Source organism: Macaca fascicularis, chromosome 20 (assembly GCF_037993035.2).
Source record: "Macaca fascicularis isolate 582-1 chromosome 20, T2T-MFA8v1.1".
Classification (NCBI taxonomy): domain Eukaryota; kingdom Metazoa; phylum Chordata; class Mammalia; order Primates; family Cercopithecidae; genus Macaca; species Macaca fascicularis.
The window spans coordinates 63296003-63313496 of NC_088394.1; the positions used below are offsets into that span (position 1 = coordinate 63296003).

The following is a 17494-nucleotide window of genomic DNA, read 5'->3' on the forward strand; positions in this document are numbered from 1 at the left end:
AGTTACAGAACTAGAAGTCTACAAAATGAGAAAGGCTAGCAGGGAAAGACCCCAGAGGTCAGGTGCCAAGCTGCCCTGATGCAGCACCCCACATACCTAGGACCAGATGAGCATTTTTTGAAAACCTGGATGCAGGTACAGGACACGTGAACATAGGTGGCCTTTTGCACATAACAGATGGGAAGGCAATCTCAAGGGCTCACGGGATTTGGTTACCCCGAGTGTTTATTTTTTATTTTTGGAAACAGGATTTTGTTCCATCACCCAGTCTGGAGTGCAGTGTCACAATCAGCTCACTGCAGCCTGGAACCCCTGGGCTCTAGGAATATTCTCGGCGCAGTCTCCCAAGTAGCTAGGACTACAGGTGTGTACCACCATGCCTGCTAAATTTTTAATTTTTGTTTTTATTATATTTATTTATTTTTAGAAACAGGATCTTACTCTGTCGCCCAGGCTAGAGTGCAGTGGCGTGATCTCGGCTCACTGCAACCTCCACCTCCTGGGTTCAAGCAATTCCGTCTCAGTCTCCTAAGTAGCTGGGACTATAGGCACATGCCACCGTGCCTGGCTAATTTTTTGTATTTTTAGTAGAAATGGGGTTTCACCATGTTGGCCAGGCTGGTCTCGAACTCCTGACCTCAAGCGATCTGCCTGCCTCAGCCTCCCAAAGTGCTGGGATTACAGGTGTGAGCCACTGCACCTGGCATATATATATACATATGTACACAAACACACACACACACATATATATATATATTTTTTTGGAGGTAGGGTCTCACAATGTTGCCCAGGCTGTTCTTGAACTCCTGACCTCAAATAATCCTCCTGCTTTGGCCTCCTCTAGAGTTGGAATTACAGGTGTGAGCCACCTCACCTGGCCATCTCTGAGTGTTTATGATGCAAAGCAGATAGTGTGGGGTCCAGAAACACGAATAGAAATCCCTAGATGGCCGGGTGCGATGGCTCACACCTGTAATGCCAGCACTTTGCGAAGCTGAGGTGAGCGGATCACCTGAGGTCGAGAGTTCGAGACAGCCTGACCAACATGGAGAAACCCCGTCTCTCCTAAAAATACAAAATTAACTGGACGTGGTGGTGCACACCTATAATCCCAGCTACTCAGGAAGGCTGAGGCAGGAGAATTGCTTGAACCCAGGAGAACAGCTTGAACCCCGGAGGCAGAGGGTGCGGTGAGCTGAGATCACACCATTGCACTCCAGCCTGGGAAAGAAGAGTGAACCTCCGTCTCAAACAAAAACAAAAACAAAAACAAACAAAAGAAAACAAATCCCTAGATTAAAGCAGTCCCAAATCCAATTCCACTGGTGTCTAAATGACTTAAAAGAAAAAAAAAAATTTGGCCCAGCACGGTGGCTCACACCTGTAATCCCAGCACTGTGGGAGGCTGAGGCAGGTGGATCACCTAAGGTCGAGTTTGAGACCAGCCTGGCCAACATGGTGAAACCCCGTCTCTACTAAAAATAACAAAAATTAGCCAGGCCTGGTGGCGTTCACCTGTAATCCCAGCTACTCGGGAGGCTGAAGCAGGAGAATGGCTGGAACCCAGGAGGCAGAGTTGCAATGAGCTGAGATCATGCCACCGTACTCCAGCCTGGAGGACATAGAGAGACTCCATCTTAAAAAAAAAAAAAAAAAAAAAAATATCTTTGAGAGCTGGGCACAGTGGCTCATACCTATAATCCCAGCACTTTGGAAAGCCAAGGCAGGTGGTTTGCTTGAGGCCAGGAGTTCAAGACTAGCCTGGGCAACATAGCAAGACCCTGTCTCTACCAAAAATCCAAAAAATTAGCTGGGTATGATGACTTTAATCCCAGCTACTTGGGAGGCTGAGGAACCAAAATTGCTTCAGCCCTGGAGGCGGAGGTTTCAGTGAGCCGAGATTGCACCACTGCACTCTAGCCTGGGCAACAGAGCAAGACTCCATCTCAAAAAACAAAAACAAAAACAAAAACAAAAACCATATATATCTATACATTTGAGATATAAGTCACATAACATAAAAATTCATCCATTTAAAGTGTACAGTTCAGTGTTTTGAATATACCCATAGAGTTGTGCAGCCCTTACCACAATCTAAGTTTAGAACATTTTCATCATCCCCCAAAAAAACCCTGTACTCATTAGCAGTCAGTCCTCATCCCTGGCCCTCCTCAGCCCTAGGTAATAACTAACTTACTTTCTGGGTCTCTGGATCTGAAGGACTTCTGAGACACTTGGAAGGTTATACTTTAAGCCAACTTACCTTTACTTTTTCTGCATTATGCGCAGGGAAGGTGTGATGAGAAGGAAGAGTGACTTGGGCTTTGCCTTCAGGTTGTGCACAGTCCACAGTGATAAGGTCTTGTAGTTAACTAGTAGTCAACAGTTTATTTTTTTAATATTTATTTATTTATTTATTTATTTTGAGACAGTCTCATTCTATCACTCAGGTCACTCAGGCTGGAGTGCAATGGCATGATCTCGACTTACCACATCCTCTGCCTCCCGGGTTCAAGCAATTCTCCTGCTTCAGCCTCCCAAGTAGTTGGGATTACAAGTGCCCGCCACCATGCCTGGCTAATTTTTTGTATTTTTAGTAGAGACAGGGTTTTGCCATTGTTGGCCAGGCTGGTCTCAAACTTCTGACCTCAGGTGATCCACCCGCCTCCGCCTCCCAAAGTGCTGGGATTACAGGTGTGAGCCACCACACCCAGCTGTAGTCAACACTTTCAAGTCAACAGCCCCAGCTGCCACTCACCAGTGTCATTCTGGGTGTGTTACATGCTCTCTCTGAGCCTCAGTGTCCTCATCTCTCAAATGAGATAATCATACTCACTTCATAAGGCTGCTGTCAGGATTAAATGATAAAATTTAATGGGAAGAATCTACCCATAGCCTGGCTCAAGGTAAGGGATCATAAATGTCATTATTTGTCAGGCTGGGTGTGGTGGCTCATGCTTATAATCTCAGCACTTTGGGAGGCCGAAGCGGGTGGATCCCTTGAGGTCAGGAGTTTAAGATCAGCCTGGCCAACATGCCAAAACTCCATCTCTACTGAAAATACAAAAATTAGCTGGGCATGGTGGTACATGCCTGTAATCCTAGCTACTGTGGAGGCTGAGGCAGGAGAATCACTTGAGCCTGGGAGGCAGAGGTTGCAGTCATGGGGCAGATGAGCATGGTGGGTTTGATGGGGAGGTAGGCAGGTGTCTTGGATGCAGGAGAGCAAATGCATCAAGCGCTCATCCATGGGTCCTTGCCATGTGACTGGGCAGGGTGGCTTGAGCTGAAAGAACTTGGCTGGGGAAGGCTTTGTGAAGGAGGTGCTGCACCCAGGCCTCAATGGAGGAAGGATTTTGATTAGGGGAGATGGGCATGGGCCTTCAAGAAGAGGAGCCAGTGTGAGACTAGACTAGTGATCAGATTTGTTTTCCAGGCCAGTCTGGGAGGTAGATGGGAAGGCTGTGATGCTTCTAAGTGGCCTTGACTGTCATACCAAGGAGTCTGGAGTTTATTTAGGTCAAAGGCAAGTGAGGTCTGGAAGTTCTGGGGTATTTGTTGCCCTCAGTATTTGGGGTAGTACTGAAGAGGGGTGTGCAAGGCGAATGACTATGGGTCTGTTGTCAATAGGTCCAGTGAGGCCCAGAGCCCTCCCCTCCCTTTATTTATTTATGAGACAGAGTATTGCTCTGTCACCCAGGCTGGAGTGCAGTGGCGGGATCTTGGCTCACTGCAACCCCTGCCTCCCAGGTTCATGTGATTTTCTTTTTTTTTTTTTTTTTTTTGAGACGGAGTCTTGCTCTGTAGCCCGGGCTGGAGTGCAATGGCCGGATCTCAGCTCACTGCAAGCTCCGCCTCCCGGGTTTATGCCATTCTCCTGCCTCAGCCTCCGGAGTAGCTGGGACTACAGGCGCCTGCCACCTCGCCCGGGTAGTTTTTTGTATTTTTAGTAGAGACGGGGTTTCACGGTGTTAGCCAGGATGATCTCGATCTCCTGACCTCGTGATCCGCCCGTCTCGGCCTCCCAAAGTGCTGGGATTACAGGCTTGAGCCACCGCGCCCGGCCCATGTGATTTTCTTGCCTCAGCCTCTCAAGTAGCTGGGATTACAGAAGCCCGCCACCACATCTGGCTAATTTTTGTATTTTTAGTAGAGACAGGGTTTTGCCATGTTGGCCAAACCAGTATGGAACTCCCGACCTTAGGTGATCTCCCTGACTTGGCCTCCCAAAGTGCTGGGATTTTGTGGCATGAGCCACAGTGCCCGACCCATTTTATTTTTTGATTGAGTCACGTCGGCAAGAAATGGGAGGCTGAGGGAGAGTTGGGGAAGGGTCAGGGGAGGGAGGCCCATTCCCATTTTATGATCTCAGTGGAAAAGGCTGCTGTGAGTTGATTCTGCTGCCAGGAGAGCCACAGAGATGGGCCCCATGAGTCACTGCTCAGTCCTGCAAGCTCAGCCCACAAAGCCTGCTGTGGTCAGCCACCCCTGGCTGGCTTCAGGCCCAGCTCCCCAATATTCCCCACTAGGCCTCAGTGTGTCCTCATTTCTATCTGTACCTTTGCCATCCTGGGGCCATGCAACCTGTAGCTCTCTGCCTCTTCTGTCTCCTTTCGGGCTGAGTCTCTGAATCTGTCTCCATTTGTGACTCTGGTTTCCATCTGATACATAGATGTGGAGCCTCAGGAGGGCAGGGGTAGTGTGATGAGTGTCAAGCGCCCCAAAGCATTTATTCTGTGCCAGGCCCTGTGCCGGATGCTGGAAGGACGGAAGTGGATAACATACAGTCTCTGTTTCCGTGAAGCTTACAATGCACATTCTCTGTGGAGTGGAGAAACCAGGGCCTAGCCCTGCCTCTATCTCAGTGTGGCTGTACCTCCCCTGAATCTGCCTGCTGTGCCCAGAGTGCCAGGGTCAGCTATAGCCTGTGGCTTGAGGCTTTTCTTTGCCTCTGGCATTCACAGGGGTATGTGTGCCTGCCAGCAGGTCCCTCCCAGCTCTTAGGGCTCCTGGGGGCCTTGGCTGGTGGGTGCCAGTGGGCAGCAGAAGGGGAGGGAGGGAGCAGAAGGCAGTGACTCAGTGGGGGTGGCCCTGGGACAGAACCGGGGAAGAAGCCAAGGTTGGAAGATGCTTTCTGAAGCCAGCAGGGTGGGAAGAGAGGTCTGGCTGGGAGTTAGGGATAGAGCAGGACAACTCCAAGGCTCCCCTCTGGCAGCCAGACCTGCTCATGAAGGCTCCTCGGTAGCTGCCTGAAAGTCTGGACTCTGGGGGCTGGGCTGGGCTGGGTGGGGAGACTGCTGTTGGTCCTACTGTGCCTGCTGTCATCCCCACGTTCGTGAAAGAGGCGCCTGCCTTAGAGCCAGGGAAGCCGTAGCACCGGGTGCCCCCTCTTCCCAGGGACCATGGGCCTGGGCACACCTTGGGGCTCAAGGTCTTCTCCTGGTCACAGAGCTGACCTTCCCACAATCTTCCCACAAATTCTGGGGAGTGTCAGGCCAGGCCCACATGCCCCAAAGGGAACTTAAATCACACAGCTACCCAAGTGACTTTCATCAGTTCAGGATTCCCTGACTGGGGGTGGTCAGGGTGAAATGAGGGGGCAGGGCACCAACACAGCCTGAGTGCTGGCAGCAGGTGGACGTATAACATAGGGAGTCTTCCCCAGTCCTCATGGCAACCCCAGGAGAAAAATGACTTTCCATTTTTACAGGTGAGGAGGGTGAGGCTCAAAGAGCAGAGTTCCTGGAGAGCCCCCAGCAGGTAAGTGGAGAAGCCAGGCCTGGGCTGGGTGCTCTGGCTCCAGGACCCCACCTCAGCACCAGCCTCCTGCATTGGACTTTGTGGAGAAGGGGGTAAGGGGGTGCCACGGATGGCAAAGGGGTGGTGGATCTGGGGGACTCTGGCAGGCCTGGATCAGTTCCACCCATTGGTCTCACTCCCACCCCGATGGCAGCCCCATCCCGCGTGGGATCATGCGACCTGTCTCTGGGTGCCCGCGCCGAGGCAGCGTCCCGCTTCCCTACACAGAAGCCCTTCCCCTCCCGTCTGCCGTCTGCTCATTCAGCCGCGGAAGCCCCTGGGAGCCCCCACCCCTCCCCATCCCGCAGTGCTCTCCCCGCCACTGCCCCCCGCCCCCCCCGCCCCCGCCGCGCACTCACCCTTGCGCACCCACGCGGCCTTCCTGGCGGGACAGCGCTTCCGGCGTCCTTGCCAGGCCCGGGAAGTGGGCACGGTGGTGCTGCCGGCCGTTGGTCGCTGCCCCGACCCACGCACTGCGACGCCGCGGGTGGGGCGCGAGGTCTGCGGGGCCCGGGGTTGCGGCGGGGCGGGGCTGGCGGGCCGTCCGGGCCCGTGGAGAGGACCGCGGCGAGCGGGGGTTGCTGAGGGGGCCGGAACCTCATCTTCCCCGCCGGCCGGGCTGTGCCCCGTCGAGACCTGCGCGGGCTGTGGCTCCGTCCTCCGGCCCCCAGGGGGCGGCGCGGCGCGGCGCCGCGCCCCGGCGGCCCTGCCCTCCCTCCCTAGCGGCCAGGAGGCGGTGCCCGGTGACGCCGCGCGGGCACGCTGTACTCGCCGTCGAGGCCGCCGTCTGTTCGAAGGCTCTCCGGCTTCGCGGTTCCCCGCGAAGCGGCCCGGGGGCGTGAGTGTCGCCAGAGGGCGACGTGGGGCGCGCGCCAGGCCCCACAACGAGGCCAGGGCCCGGCGGGGCCGGCGGGAGAGCGAATACGAGGCAGCGTGGCGCCATGGCGGGGCCGCCCCCATGGGCATGGGCCTGCAGAGAGTGGCCGTGGGGACGCTGAGGGTGGGCGCGCACGGAACAGAGGCCCACGGGCGTCCGACAGGCGACCTGGACAGAGGGACGCCCCTAACATTATTCCCTCTCCCCAGGCCTGAATTGCAGTTCCTGTGCCCTGGCACTAAGACGGGCACCTTCTGCGGCCCATGCCTTTCGCCTGCATTGCCCACTGAATCCCACTCGACTGTCTTCAGCCTGGTTCACACTGAGGCCCAGCCCTCTCCCACTGGCCCGGAGCAGGCCCACCTTTAGGAGGGCGTGATGGAAAGGCCCCTGGAGGATGGGGATGAGTCCCCAGACTCCCAGGGCCATGCCACCGACTGGAGATTTGCTGTGTGCAGTTTCAGGGATGCCTGGGAAGAGGAAGAACCTGCTTCCCAGATGCAGGTTAAGGACCCGGGTCCTCCAAGACCACCAACCGGGGCCGCCCAGGATGAGGGGCTACAGGGCAGCCCCTTGTCCAGGAAGCTTCAGTTACTCCTGGCTGCAGATGAGTCGGGGGATCCCCACAGGGGCAAAGTAGAAAGCTCCTCCGTCCTGTCAGAAGGGCCAGGTCCCTCTGGAGTGGAGAGCCTCCTATGCCCCATGTCCTCCCACCTCAACTTGGCACAGGGTGAGGGTGACACCCCAGGGGTAGGGTTGGTAGTGGACCCAGGTCCAAGCAGGGTGATGCCATCTGGCTTGAGCCCTGGGGGATTGGACAGCAACCCTGTGGGCCTTGGAGACCCTTTATCAGAGAAATCATCAAAGCTGCTGGAGGCAGGTAAGGAAGGCTGGGCTAGGGAAGTCTGGGAAGGGAATAGGGATGCCTGGAGAAATGAGTGTCAAGACCTTGGAGGTCTCTGACCCTACTCAGGCTGAAGCTGGGATCCAAGGAGGGGTCTCTGGATAGGTGGCCCAAGGCAGACCCAAGTCATTTCCCTTCCCAAGCCCCCAGTGGATCCAGCTTCCCTAAGCCTGCTGACTGCCTCCTGGCCCAAGATCTCTGTTGGGAGCTGCTGGCCAGTGGTATGGCCACCTTGCCAGGTAGCCGGGAGGGCCTAGAGGCGGTGGAGGTGGAGTGGCCCAATGGGGCAGGAGTTCACTGCTTCCTCCCCATAGGGACTCGCGATGTCCAAGGCCGGGCAGTACTGCTTCTGTGTGCCCACAGCCCAGCCTGGCTTCAGCCTGAGTGCAGCAGCCAGGAACTCATCCGCCTCCTGCTGTACCTGCGAAGCATCCCCAGGTTTGAGGGTGGGGGTTGGGAGACTGAGCCTGAGCCAGCTGTGAGGACTGGGAGTCAGGTACTGAACTGAAGCTCACCCCTTTAGGCCCGAAGTACAGGCACTGGGACTGACAGTGCTAGTTGATGCCCGAATTTGTTCCCCAAGTTCTTCCCTCTTCTCTGGGCTCAGCCAACTACAAGTGAGTACGGGATTGTAGCTCCCCTCATTCCTTTTCTCTTTTCTTTTCTTTCCTTTCCTTTCCTTTTCCTTTTCTGACGGAGTCTCACTCTGTTGCCCAGGCTGGAGTGCAGTGGTGCGATCTTGGCTCACTGCAAACTCTATCTCACGGGTTCATGTGATTCTCCTGCCTCAGCCTCCCGAATAGCTGGGATTACAGGCACCTGCCACCATGCCCAGCTAATTTTTGTATTTTTAGTAGAGGGGGGTTTCACCATGTTGGCCAGGCTGATCTTGAACTCCTGAACTCAGGTGATCCTCCTGCCTTGCCTCCCAGATTGCTACAATTACAGGCATGAGCCATTGTGCCCTTTTCTGTAGAGTTGGGGATAGGGCTGAGCTCAGGTTCCTTGCAGGAAGCAGCCCCAGGGGCCGTGTACCAGGTGCTGCTAGTGGGAAGCACGCTGCTGAAGGAAGTGCCTTCCGGGCTGCAGGTACTAAGCCCAGTTAGGCTAGGGGTAGGGGCGGGGTGCCTCCTCCCTAGGCCTGGGTCACAACACCTTCCTCTCCTGTAGCTGGAGCAGTTGCCCTCTCAAAGCCTGCTGACCCACATCCCAACGGCGGGGCTGCCCACTTCACTAGGAGGAGGCCTGCCTTACTGCCACCGGGCCTGGCTGGATTTCCGGAGGGTCAGTATACTGGGCGGGGTGTGGGGGCAGTTATATAGGCAACTTGGGATTGCGGAGGAGCCTCTTGGACTGGCTTGAACAGCACAAAGCTGGCTGCAGTGGCCTGGAACCCAGGAAGCCCGGGACCAACACTGCGTGCTGCTCCAGTCATGCCTGCCCCTGCTTACAGCGGCTGGAAGCCCTACTGCAGAACTGCCAGGCGGCTTGTGCCCTGCTCCAGGGGACCATCGAAAGTGTGAAGGCTGTGCCCCAGCCCATGGAGTCTGGGGTGAGTGTCCCCTCCCAATCCCTCCATGAATGCTCCCTGTCTCCCTCCTTTTCTCCCACGGCCACCTCCACTGCTTATTGCCCTCAATCATAGGAAGTCGGTCAGCTGCTACAGCAGACAGAGGTCCTGATGCAGCAGGTGCTAGACTCGCCACGGCTGGCATGGCTACAATGCCAGGGGGGCCGGGAGCTGACATGGCTGAAGCAAGAGGTCCCAGAGGTGACCCGGAGTCCAGATTACAGGTGGGTGCAAGCCCGGCCCCCAGATTTTGCCCCAGCCCACCATATTCTATGCCAGGACTCATCTGGCTAGCTCAGAACCTGGCAGGATTGTGGGTGCCAGGACAGCGTGGAGTGGTGCAAGGCAGGGGGTCTAAGATGGTATACCCTCCACCAGGACAGCAATGGACAAGGCTGACGAGCTATATGACCGGGTGGATGGATTGCTGCACCAACTGACCCTACAGAGCAACCAGCGAATACAGGCCCTAGAGTTGGTCCAAACACTGGAGGCCCAGGAGGGCGGACTGCACCAGGTCGGAACTACTTGCCCAGAGTGGGCCCTGCCCCCATCTCAAACGTGAGCCCCCAATCCATGGCAGCTCTCTTCACCTTGCCCTGCTTGTGCCCCTCCAGATTGAAGTGTGGCTGCAGCAGGTGGGCTGGCCAGCGCTGGAGGAGCCTGGGGAGCCCTCGCTGGACATGCTGCTCCAGGCCCAAGGCTCTTTTCGGGAGCTGTACGAGGTTGCCCAGGTATGTGTGGTCACTTGTTCATGCCATGGGTATTGGGATGCAATGCCAGGAACTAGGAATGCAGAACTGTGAAAGAAATTCAATCCCTTGCTCTCTTGGACCTTATAGTCCAATAGAGAGTATCAGTTATAATTAATCACAGTCATATACGTGCCTGTAAACCCAGGCAGGATCTCTGGAGAGAATCAGTGCAGGTGATTCTGCCTGAGGGTATAACCAAGACTTTACCCAGCAGGAGTGTCAGGCAAGCTTTTTTTGGGTGACTTTTGAGCTGAGAGTTGAAAGATAAGTTGAGGTCAACCAGGCAGAAGAGGGTTGAGGGTGGGGGCACATTCCAGGCTTAGAAGACAGCATGCACAAAGATCCTGTGGCAGGAAGGAGGGTGGTGTGCCTGAGGAAACATAAGGCCAGTGAGGCTGAAGTGCAGAGCAGAGAGGGAGAAAGAGTGGGGGCAGTTGTGGTGGGACAAGCCTGGTCAGTGGCCACATCACTGGGCCCTGTAGCAGTCAGTATAAAGATTAATCAGGAAGGCCACATAATCAGATCTGTATTCTAGGAAGATTACATTAGTTTCCAAGTAGACAGTGACTTGGAGGATGGGCATGGGGAGTGCAGTGAAGAGGCAGTTGCAGTAGTCCAGGTGGGAAATAATGCCTTCTCTGGACAGGATAGTGGCAGGGGAGACGGGTTGGAGAAGTTGATGGGATTTGCTGTGGACCCGTGTGGGAGGGTAAGGGACAGGGATGTTGCAAGGATGAATGGGCGCTGTTCCCTGACAGACTAGGAGACGAGGTCATCTGGGGGAAAGGGCATTCGAGAGTCCAGTCTTGGGCATGCTTTTGAGATGGCTGTGAGGGATGAGAGGAGGGCCCTTGGGTCTCGGGCCTGGAGCTCAGAGGAGCAGTCTGGCTGGAGAGGATCACTTGGTGGGTCCAGGTGTTTGGATGACGTTTGAAGTCAGTTACATGAGAGTGCCTGGGAGATTGAGTGCACTGTCCTCAGGATCCCCAGTGTTTAATGGCCTGGGTGAGGGAAGGGGAGGAGGACGAGCCACCGGAGAAGAGTGAGGACAATCAGGAGCATGGGGAGGAGCGGGGGGAGCCCAGCAGAGAGTGGGCTGAATGGCGCTGAGAGGTGGACTCAGTGAGGCCTGAGAAGCGCTGCGGATGGGGCAGAGTGGAGCTAGAGAGGGCTGTAGGGAATTTGGCTGTGGAGTGGAGCTAGAGAGGGCGATTCCTGTAGGGAATTTGGCTGTGGAGAAGGAGAGTGGATGTGGGTGGCAAGTGGGAGATAAGGGGTAGGTGTTCCACCACAGGACAGACTTGATGGGGACATGTCGATATGTCAGCAGGAAGGATCTGGGTCTGGGGGCTGAATCACCAAGCCCGGACTGGCTGAGCCTAGTCTCTGTCTCTGCAGGAGCAGGTCAGGCAAGGGGAGAAGTTTCTGCAGCCACTGACTGGCTGGGAGGCGGCTGAACTGGGCCCCCCTGGGGCACGCTTTCTGGCCCTGCGAGCCCAACTGACTGAATTCTCTAGGGCTTTGGCCCAGCGGTGCCAGCGGCTGGCGGATGCTGAGAGGCTGTTTCAGCTCTTCAGGGAGGTGGGTGAGAGTCTCCCCAGCAACAAGTGATCCATGAGGCCGGAGGGGTGGCAGCCCCAGCTTCAGCAGAGCGTGAGCTCTTCTTGGTCATGCTGCCTGTTCTCTTCCCTGGTCTTCAGTTTGACCCTAAAACCCAGTCACTGGGGCTGTGTCCTGGGCAGCATCCTGTGGGGATGGGGAGTGGGTAGAGGAGCAGAGTGTCCAGTGGGCTTGGCGGGATTCTCCTCTAATGCTTGTCCGGCCCTGGTGTTGCAGGCCTCGATGTGGGCTGAGGAGGGGCAGCGAGTGTTGGCAGAGCTGGAGCAGGAACGCCCAGGGGTTGTGTTGCAGCAGCTGCAGCTGCACTGGACCAGGCACCCTGACTTGCCTCCTGCCCACTTCCGAAAGATGTGGGCTCTGGCCACGGGGCTGGGCTCAGAGGCCATCCGCCAGGAGTGCCGCTGGGCCTGGGCACGATGCCAGGACACCTGGCTAGCCCTGGACCAAAAGCTTGAGGCTTCACTGAAGCTACCACCGGTGGGCAGCACAGCTAGCCTGTGTGTCAGCCAGGTCCCCACTGCACCTGCCCATCCTCCCCTGAGGAAGGCCTACAGCTTCGATCGGAATCTGGGGCAGAGTCTCAGTGAACCTGCCCGCCACCGCCACCACGCGGCCACTATTGCTGCCTGCTGCAGACCAGAGGCTGGAGGAAGTGCCCCGCCCCAGGCATCCCCTACTGTGCCTCCACCGGGCAGCTCTGACCCCAGGAGCCCCAACAGGTATGGGTAGTAGGCAGGGTGGGGAGGGCAGTAGAGGAGAAATGTCTTGGGTCCTGACTCCCCATACCTGGTAGGCTACAGCTGGTGCTGGCAGAGATGGTGGCCACGGAGCGGGAGTATGTCCGGGCTCTAGAGTACACTATGGAGAACTATTTCCCCGAGCTGGATCGCCCTGATGTGCCCCAGGGCCTCCGTGGCCAGCGTGCCCACCTCTTTGGCAATCTGGAGAAGCTGCGGGACTTCCACTGCCACTTCTTCCTGCGTGAGCTGGAGGCTTGCACCCGGCACCCACCACGAGTGGCCTATGCCTTCCTGCGCCATGTAAGCCCAACAGGCCACATGGTATCAGCTCGTTCTGCCACAGTCCCCAAGTTGCTGCTGGGCACATACTTGGTGCCAGTCCCTGTGCTGGGTACAGCTATGAGCAAGACTGGCAAGCTTCTGCACCTGAGGGTGCTCTTAGTTCAGTGGAGGAGACATAGAAGCAAGAACGATACTTGTAGATTATAGTTGGGGCTAGGAGGAAAATAAGCAGAATAGATGTTTGTGAATTACTGGCGGGGCAGAGGTTCCGCTTTAGAGGGCCTGAGTGCGGTGCCAGGACACCTGGTACAAGAGGAAGCCTTTGAGGGGCTGATATTTAAGCTGAGGAATAGGGGAGGGGCTGGAGTGAGTGTCCCACCCAGAGTGCAACGTCATATGGAGGAAGGGGGCCTGCCAAAGGGGTGGCTGAGTGTAGTGAGCAGGACAGTCCCAAGTGAGGTGAGCTCTTAGAGCCATGGGAGGAGCAGAGCTGAAGGCAGGGGCTCAGTCCGAGGGCAAGGGGCTTCTTCCTCAGGGGCCTGTGGGCACACCCCCCTCTGCCCAGTACTGTTCTCGCCAGATCACCCCTTGTTCAAAGCAGGGCAGATTGGGTCTGTAGGGAGAGGCCTTCCTGGGAGCCATATACTGGCATCTTGGTCCTCTCAAGCTGAGGGTGGTCTATCCTGTGCCAGCCTTAGGGAGCTGGCCCCTTTGCACTGGGGCTGAGCCACATGTCTTTGTAGAGGGTGCAGTTTGGGATGTACGCGCTCTACAGCAAGAATAAGCCTCGTTCTGATGCCCTGATGTCCAGCTATGGGCACACCTTCTTCAAGGTACGTGAACCTGAGACTAGGAAGAGTAGGGGATGCGGGGAGTGCCCCCAAATCACTCAGTGGTCTCCCACCCGCCCACAGGACAAGCAGCAAGCTCTGGGGGACCACCTGGACCTGGCTTCCTACCTGCTAAAGCCCATCCAGCGCATGGGCAAGTATGCGCTGCTGCTGCAGGAGCTGGCACGGGCCTGCGGGGGCCCCACGCAAGAGCTCAGTGCGCTGAGGGAGGCCCAAAGCCTTGTGCACTTCCAGCTGCGGCACGGAAACGACCTGCTGGCCATGGATGCCATCCAGGGCTGTGATGTGAGTCATCCCAAGCTGTGATGGGCAAGGGCGGTGGGTGTGGAAGAAGAAGGCAGAAGAGGCCGGCCACCCACTGGCCCCCAACTCTGCAGGTTAACCTCAAGGAACAGGGGCAGCTGGTGCGACAGGATGAGTTTGTGGTGCGCACTGGGCGCCACAAGTCCGTGCGCCGCATCTTCCTTTTTGAGGAGCTGCTGCTCTTCAGCAAGCCTCGCCATGGGCCCACAGGGGTTGACACATTTGCCTATAAGCGCTCCTTCAAGGTAGGCCTGCCCACCCCAGCCCTGCCACTTATGTTCCCGACCCATGCCTTACCAAGCCCCTCTCTCCCCGCTGGCCACAGATGGCAGACCTTGGTCTCACTGAGTGCTGTGGGGACAGCAACCTGCGCTTCGAGATCTGGTTCCGCCGCCGCAAGGCCAGGGACACCTTTGTGCTTCAGGCCTCCAGCCTGGCCATCAAGCAGGCCTGGACAGCTGACATCTCCCGCCTGCTTTGGAGGCAGGCCGTCCACAACAAGGGTGGGTCCCTGCCCCTCCTTCACCCCACACTCCCCTCGCTGGAGAGCTTACATTGACCCATAGGAGCCCAGGGACCTGGAAAAGCTTGGGAAGTGAGGAGGAGGCCCAGCGACAGCCACCAGTGCAGTAGAAAGGAATTCAAAGCCAGGCAGCCTTGCTGTCACTGCCTCTGACTTTGAATACAACATGAACTTCTCGGAGTATCAGGGGCATCATGGCTGTCTCTCTCTCTTTATTTTTGGAGACAGGGTCTCACTCTGTCGCCCAGGATGGCATGCAGTGGCATGATCTCTGCTCATTGTTGCCTCTGCCTCCTAAGCTCAAGCATTCTTCCCACCTAAGCCTCCCAAGTAGCTGAGACTACAGGCATGTGCCACCATGCCTAATATTTTTTTTTTTTTTTTTTGAGACGGAGTCTCACTCTGTCCCCCAGGCTGGAGTGCAGTGGCGTGATCTCAGCTCACTGCAAGCTCCGCCTCCCGGGTTCACGCCATTCTCCTGCCTCAGCCTCCCGAGTAGCTGGGACTACAGGCGCCGCCACCACGCCCAGCTAGTTTTTTGTATTTTTTTTTTTAGTAGAGACGGGGTTTCACCGTGTTAGCCAGGATGGTCTCGATCTCTTGACCTCGTGATCCGCCCGCCTCGGCCTCCCAAAGTGCTGGGATTACAGGCGTGAGCCACCGCGCCTGGCCACCATGCCTAATTTTTAAAATTTTTTCATAGAGGTCTCATTATATTGCCCAGACTAGTCTCAAACTCCTGGGCTCAAACAATCCTCCCACCTCGGCCTCCCAAAGTGTTGGGATTACAGGCATGAGCCACTGTGCCTGGCCAGGGGCCTCATCTTTAAAAGGGGAATATGGCACCTGCCCCACAGGATTGTTGGGAGGAGGGCACCTGGCACTAGAAAGGCTCAGCTCACAGGACAATTTAATGTGCTGGATGGAGGTGTATGGGAAAGACTTATTTAGGGGGTGGTAGAGGCCCAAGGACAAGCTTATGTCCAGAAACGTCCCACTTATGTCCACTCTCCACCCAGAGGTGCGCATGGCTGAGATGGTGTCCATGGGTGTGGGGAATAAGGCCTTCCGAGACATTGCCCCCAGCGAGGAAGCCATCAACGACCGCACCATCAACTGTGTCCTGAAGTGCCGAGGTAGCAGGCAGGCTACAGGGTGTCGGGTAGGAGTAGGAAAGCTGTGCGGGAAGCACTGTGGCCTTCCGTCAGTGCTGACCCGCACTCTCCTTGGGATCTGGGGTCAGGCTAGGCTCTGGCCTGTCCCAGACTGACCCTCTCTCTTATGCAGAAGTTCGATCTCGGGCGTCCATTGCCGTGGCCCCGTTAGACTATGACAGCCTCTACCTGGGGGCCTCGAACTCCCTTCCTGGAGACCCTGCCTCTTGCTCTGTTCTGGGGTCCCTCAACCTGCACCTGTACAGAGACCCAGCTCTTCTGGGTCTCCACTGTCCCCGGTATCCCCCCAACTTCCTGGAGGAAGCAGCACTGGAGACTGAGGCAGAGCTGGGCAGCCAGCCCTCTTTGAGTATGTCTGGGCCCAGCCAGAGACAGGAGGGCATGGCTTGGGGTCTGGGACCTTCCGTGCTGACAGCTCACCCAGTCTCCCTCCCTAGCTCCTGAGGACTCAGAGGTCTCATCCCAGTGCCCATCAGCCAGTGGCTCCAGTGGCTCTGACAGCAGCTGTGTGTCAGGGCAGGCCCTGGGTAGGGGCCTTGAGGACTTATCCTGTGTGAGTGCCATTTGCCCTTACCCACCAGCCCTTCTCCAGCCCAGGCTGGGCCTGTGACTGTGACCAGCCCCTCCCAGGACAGGGTAGCCCTTTACTTTGGGTAGAGCTTGGGGTGGGTGGGCCAGAGCCATTCCCCAGACACCCCCTGGGCCCAGAGTCAGGGAAACAGGCATTCATGCCTGGCCTGGCTCTGCAGGTCTGAGCTCGGGACTGGACGAGCAGTAGATCCAGCAGCCTGCAGCTCCAAGGAACATTGCCTCTCTGGATCTGCTGTGACCAGGGTGTGGCGGACACCTGGGCCGCCTCCAACCTACGTGTGCAGCACTGTTGACTACCCTTTCTGATGTGTGTGGCCATTGGACTAACTGGCACGGGGCCTCTCTAGGGGAGTCTGGTTGTAGAGCCTTAATAGGCTCCTGGCCCCATGACCCCTTCTCCTGTCCTCAGCTCCCATCCCAGTTGTGGGTTAAGAACAGGCTAGAGCAGACATTGGGTGTTTTCATGCTATAGGCTGGTGGGGGACCATGTGCCTCTGGGCAGTGACTAGGCTGCCCCCACCCCTCAGGAAGAACATAGGTGGGCTCCTAGCAGCTGATCCCCAATCCCTGGACTTAAAGCCGAGCTGTTACCATAGCGGCAGGTCCACCTCTTACAGGGCCCTGATGCTTGCCTGTCCTGGCCCCCAGGCCCAGCCACTTCTTTACGGGGGCATTTTGGTTATTTTGACTTGATGCCTTTTGAATAACTTTCAACAGAGTTGTCTAAAATTATCTTACTGGTTGTTAGGCCTTTGGTGTCTCAGAGAAGGAGTCTAGGTCTTTGATGTGTGATTTACTGTTTTATTTGTTTATAATAAAAAATAGACTGATATGTACCCACTGATGGGCACATGCATTCTGGGGCTATCTCCAGTTAACATGAACCTTGGTGGGTGGGGCACAAAGGGCTGCATCTCTGGACACCCTAGTCCTCTTGTAGGTACTTTCCCAGGATGGAGTACGAGACAGACCTAGACAGGCCCCTCTGGATGAGCAGGTCCATGCAGCGGCCATATTTCCTGGCGAAGGGCAGTGTAAGCTGGAAGGAAAGGCCAGTCTTATCCCTGATTTCCTGGCCAGTTGCCTACTCTAGCTCCTTGTGGGTGGGGTTCTCCCATCCGGGCAGGGACAGGGCAAGCCCGGCTGTAGAGGACTTTTGATGCTCTAGGGCCCAGCTCTGCCCAAGGGCATCTCACAGGATGGGGCTAGAAATGGCTATCAGGGAACTAAGCAGAAAGACTGGAGGGTCAAAAACATGTTTCCTGCTACCAGTTTTCCACTTTCTAGCCACACACGCTGACTTCCCCTTTACAAACCACATATGAGCCAGATGCCTAATGGTAACTGGGTACTAGAGGGCTTATGGTGAAAGGTGTTATAATAATGCTCTTGATTATAGAAGTGTCAGATCAATGAGAAACTGCCTAAATCGTTTCCACCTCAATGTTAAAATTAGATTAAGGAATCAGAAAAGGAAAAAAAAAAAAACCACAACAAAAAAACC

At 56.2% G+C, this 17494-nt stretch overlaps 2 protein-coding genes across 5 annotated transcripts in view; one reads left to right on the top strand and one right to left on the bottom strand.

The window, feature by feature from the left end:
• Window positions 1–6554: 6554 nt before the first annotated feature.
• Window positions 6555–16826, top strand: PLEKHG4 (pleckstrin homology and RhoGEF domain containing G4). 2 transcript variants are annotated; one of them, XM_045382626.2, is made up of 21 exons: window positions 6555–7556; window positions 7724–7819; window positions 7895–8018; window positions 8104–8197; window positions 8592–8669; window positions 8751–8864; window positions 9034–9132; window positions 9226–9374; window positions 9529–9667; window positions 9768–9884; window positions 11304–11486; window positions 11742–12244; window positions 12319–12565; window positions 13291–13380; window positions 13462–13683; window positions 13776–13946; window positions 14027–14204; window positions 15244–15360; window positions 15512–15748; window positions 15837–15952; window positions 16149–16826. In XM_045382626.2, exons 1-21 carry the CDS (start codon window positions 7055–7057, stop codon window positions 16152–16154), a joined length of 3582 nt encoding a protein of 1193 aa, XP_045238561.2. In that variant the 5' UTR covers window positions 6555–7054; the 3' UTR covers window positions 16155–16826. The 2 variants fall into 2 exon arrangements, 1 of the variants encoding a protein (XP_045238561.2); XR_012428959.1 differs by lacking the exons at window positions 12319–12565; window positions 15837–15952; window positions 16149–16826 and having other exon boundaries at window positions 15512–15625.
• KCTD19 (potassium channel tetramerization domain containing 19) overlaps window positions 16778–17494 on the bottom strand; it is a 32225-nt gene continuing 31508 nt past the window's right edge. For all 3 annotated transcript variants that reach the window (XM_074027283.1, XM_065536850.2, XM_065536848.2), the window contains one exon: window positions 16778–17029. In XM_074027283.1, the coding sequence (XP_073883384.1) occupies window positions 16916–17029 (114 nt within the window). In that variant the 3' untranslated portion in view covers window positions 16778–16915. The remainder of the gene's footprint in view (window positions 17030–17494) is intronic.